The sequence below is a fragment of the Danio rerio genome, chromosome 7 (assembly GCF_049306965.1).
Source record: "Danio rerio strain Tuebingen ecotype United States chromosome 7, GRCz12tu, whole genome shotgun sequence".
NCBI classification, from domain to species: domain Eukaryota; kingdom Metazoa; phylum Chordata; class Actinopteri; order Cypriniformes; family Danionidae; genus Danio; species Danio rerio.
Genome location: NC_133182.1, coordinates 11465001 through 11467500, shown reverse-complemented (window position 1 = coordinate 11467500; position 2500 = coordinate 11465001). Strand labels below are relative to the sequence as shown.

Here is a 2500-nt window from a genome sequence, read left to right as displayed (position 1 = left end):
TTAGACAGTGATATTGCTGGGTGATGGCGCTGCAGATGTGCAGTCATGGTTTTACGTGTAAAACAATGCTTAAACACAGTTATTTTTTGTTCACCGTTTTTTCTTTTAATGGCATTACACTTACCAGCAAAACCGAAATGTCCTCACACCGCAGATTTGAAAGACGCCGGCGCTTCCTAGTACTGTTGCCTCACTTCACCGTCTCTTCCTTGTACTGTTGCCTCAGCCTCACTTTACCGCCGTTTGCAATGTTAAAGTGTGGAATGATGGTCAAGCGCCCCTTAACTTTAACTTTAGAGCATAGTGATTGGATATTTACTCACAGGGAGGAGTTTCTCATCTCAGCTCATGGATTTAGAGGCACACACAGTCAATTCGGGGAGACATAAAACGCACATCAATCATTTCAACGCAAAACCAAGAAAACCGCAATTCACAAGCGCGTATTAAACCGTGGAGGTCGTACCGTACGGTTCAATATTATATTGAGAACGGTGGCATCCCTAAAATATTTATATATATATATATATATATATATATATATATATATATATATATATATATATATATATATATAATGTGTGTGTGTGTGTGTGTGTGTGTGTGTGTGTGTGTGTATCAGAATGAGCTGGTTATTACCTGTGTAAATCCTGAGCAACAGAAGCTTCATTGTCGCAGTTTTGGAGTTTTCTGTCCGCCGTGTGTAAAGCATCGTCTCGTGTGGCGACACACATCCTCCAGAAACTGGTCTCCTGCTCCACAAGAAGCAGCAGAACATTACACAAGGCCTGCACTATTACGCACACACACACTAGCAGAAAACATCCACACTTTAACAGCCGGAGTAATTGTGACCATTATAGCTGAGCTTTATTACACCATTGAACCACATCAGTGACCTTTACTAGCTGCACTGTTTCACAGGATCAACCAGATCAGTGTTAAAGAGAAGTGTGTGTGTGTGTGTGTGTGTGTGTGTGTGTGTGTGTGTGTGTGTGTGTGTGTGTGTGTGTGTGTACAAAACCAGTACTGGCAACAAATATTTAAATATAAGTCTGAGAGCATTTCTTACAAAAACTTCATTCATTTTCCTTCAGCATAGTTCTGTATTTATCAGGGGTCACCACAGCGCTGACTATTCTGGCGTAGGATTAATGAAGCAGATGCCCTTCCAGCCACAACCCAGTACTGGGAAACACACTCATTCACAGTCACACTCATACACTATGGCCAATGTTAGTTCATTCAATTCACCTACAGCGCATATCTTTGGACTGTGGGGGAAGCCGGAGAAAAACTCATGCCAACACGTGGAGACAGTGGCGTAGCGGAAAATGCGGAGGCCTCCCTGCAGGGAGTCTCCACTTCACTTCATAATCTGCAATTGCCTCTTTGAATATCACACTAACTGTACAAAAAAATAATAAAAATAAAAAAAATAAAAAATAAATACTAATACTAATACTTCCCTTCTTAGACTATACAGACCTGAAACTTGCCTATAGCACTTATTCATTGTTGCTCTTAGTTGTGTAAATTGCTTCCTTGTCCTCATTTGTAAGTCGCTTTGGATAAAAGCGTCTGCTAAATGACTAAATGTAAAATGTAAATGTAAAGGGATCACTGACGGTGCCCCCTGTTGATGGGGGGGTGGGGGGTGGGGTGGTGGTGGAGCTACAACAAACTGAGGAGATCACAAACCGAAAGCGGCGAGAGCGTCAAAGTTGCCAGAAGTCATTTATTTTCAATGAGAACCGGCGGCGAGAAACAGCGCGGCGCGTCTTCTCCTGTGTGAGCGTCGAGGAGAGATCAAATCAAGTCAACTTTGAGCTATGATATGACGCGGTTTGGCGGCAAGCAATCAGAATGAAGTAGTCCACAGTAGTGTTTAGAGAACACAGACCTGTGAACTTTGGTTCCGACCACAGTTGTTCCCAAGAGTTTGATTATTGCGGTTGCTGGATTTTCAATTATTGAAAATCGCGAGGACACAGGGCCCCCTAATCACACGGGGCCCCCCCGCGGTGCGTGCCCTGCGGGCCCGTCCGCTACGCCACTGCGTGGAGAACAAGCAAATTTGGGAAACTGGGACTCAAACCAGCGATCTTCTTGCCGTGAGATGGCAGTGCTAGCCACTGAGCTACTGTGCCACCCCTTACAAAAACATCTATTCTAATGTGTGACCCTGGACTTTTAAGGCGTAGTTCACCCAAAAATGAGAACTCTGTCATCATTCACTCACCTTTCATTTGTTCAAAACCGGTTCCTATTGAACACAAAAGAAGATGTTTTGAAGAATGCTGACTGATGAACTCTTTGACTTCCATGTATATTTGTCTTACCATTTGAAATCAATGAATCAACCAGCATTTTTGAAAATATCTTCTTATGGGTGCAATCAAAAAGAATTCATAAAGGTTTGAAACTATGTGAAGGAAAATAAATGATGTAGTAATTTTCAGGTTTTGTGTGAACTATTGTGACGAACTATATAAGTCGC

The 2500-nt window shown here is 42.5% G+C and overlaps 2 protein-coding genes and 1 long non-coding RNA gene across 16 annotated transcripts in view; 1 reads left to right on the top strand and 2 right to left on the bottom strand.

The window, feature by feature from the left end:
• Positions 1-2500, bottom strand: part of cemip (cell migration inducing hyaluronidase 1) — a 1140081-nt gene that overhangs the window by 634898 nt on the left and 502683 nt on the right. The window lies entirely within an intron of this gene.
• Positions 1-2500, top strand: part of LOC141375309 (uncharacterized) — an 89362-nt gene that overhangs the window by 16643 nt on the left and 70219 nt on the right. The gene's annotated exons all lie outside the window — the stretch shown is intronic.
• Positions 1-2500, bottom strand: part of il16 (interleukin 16) — a 114990-nt gene that overhangs the window by 76819 nt on the left and 35671 nt on the right. For all 7 annotated transcript variants that reach the window (XR_012383146.1, XR_012383143.1, XR_012383144.1 and 4 more), the window contains exon 3: positions 640-752. Coding sequence is in view for 2 of the 7 variants with exons in the window: in XM_021477711.3 (XP_021333386.2) it covers positions 640-752 (113 nt within the window). In the remaining 5 variants the exon portion in view is untranslated. The remainder of the gene's footprint in view (positions 1-639; positions 753-2500) is intronic.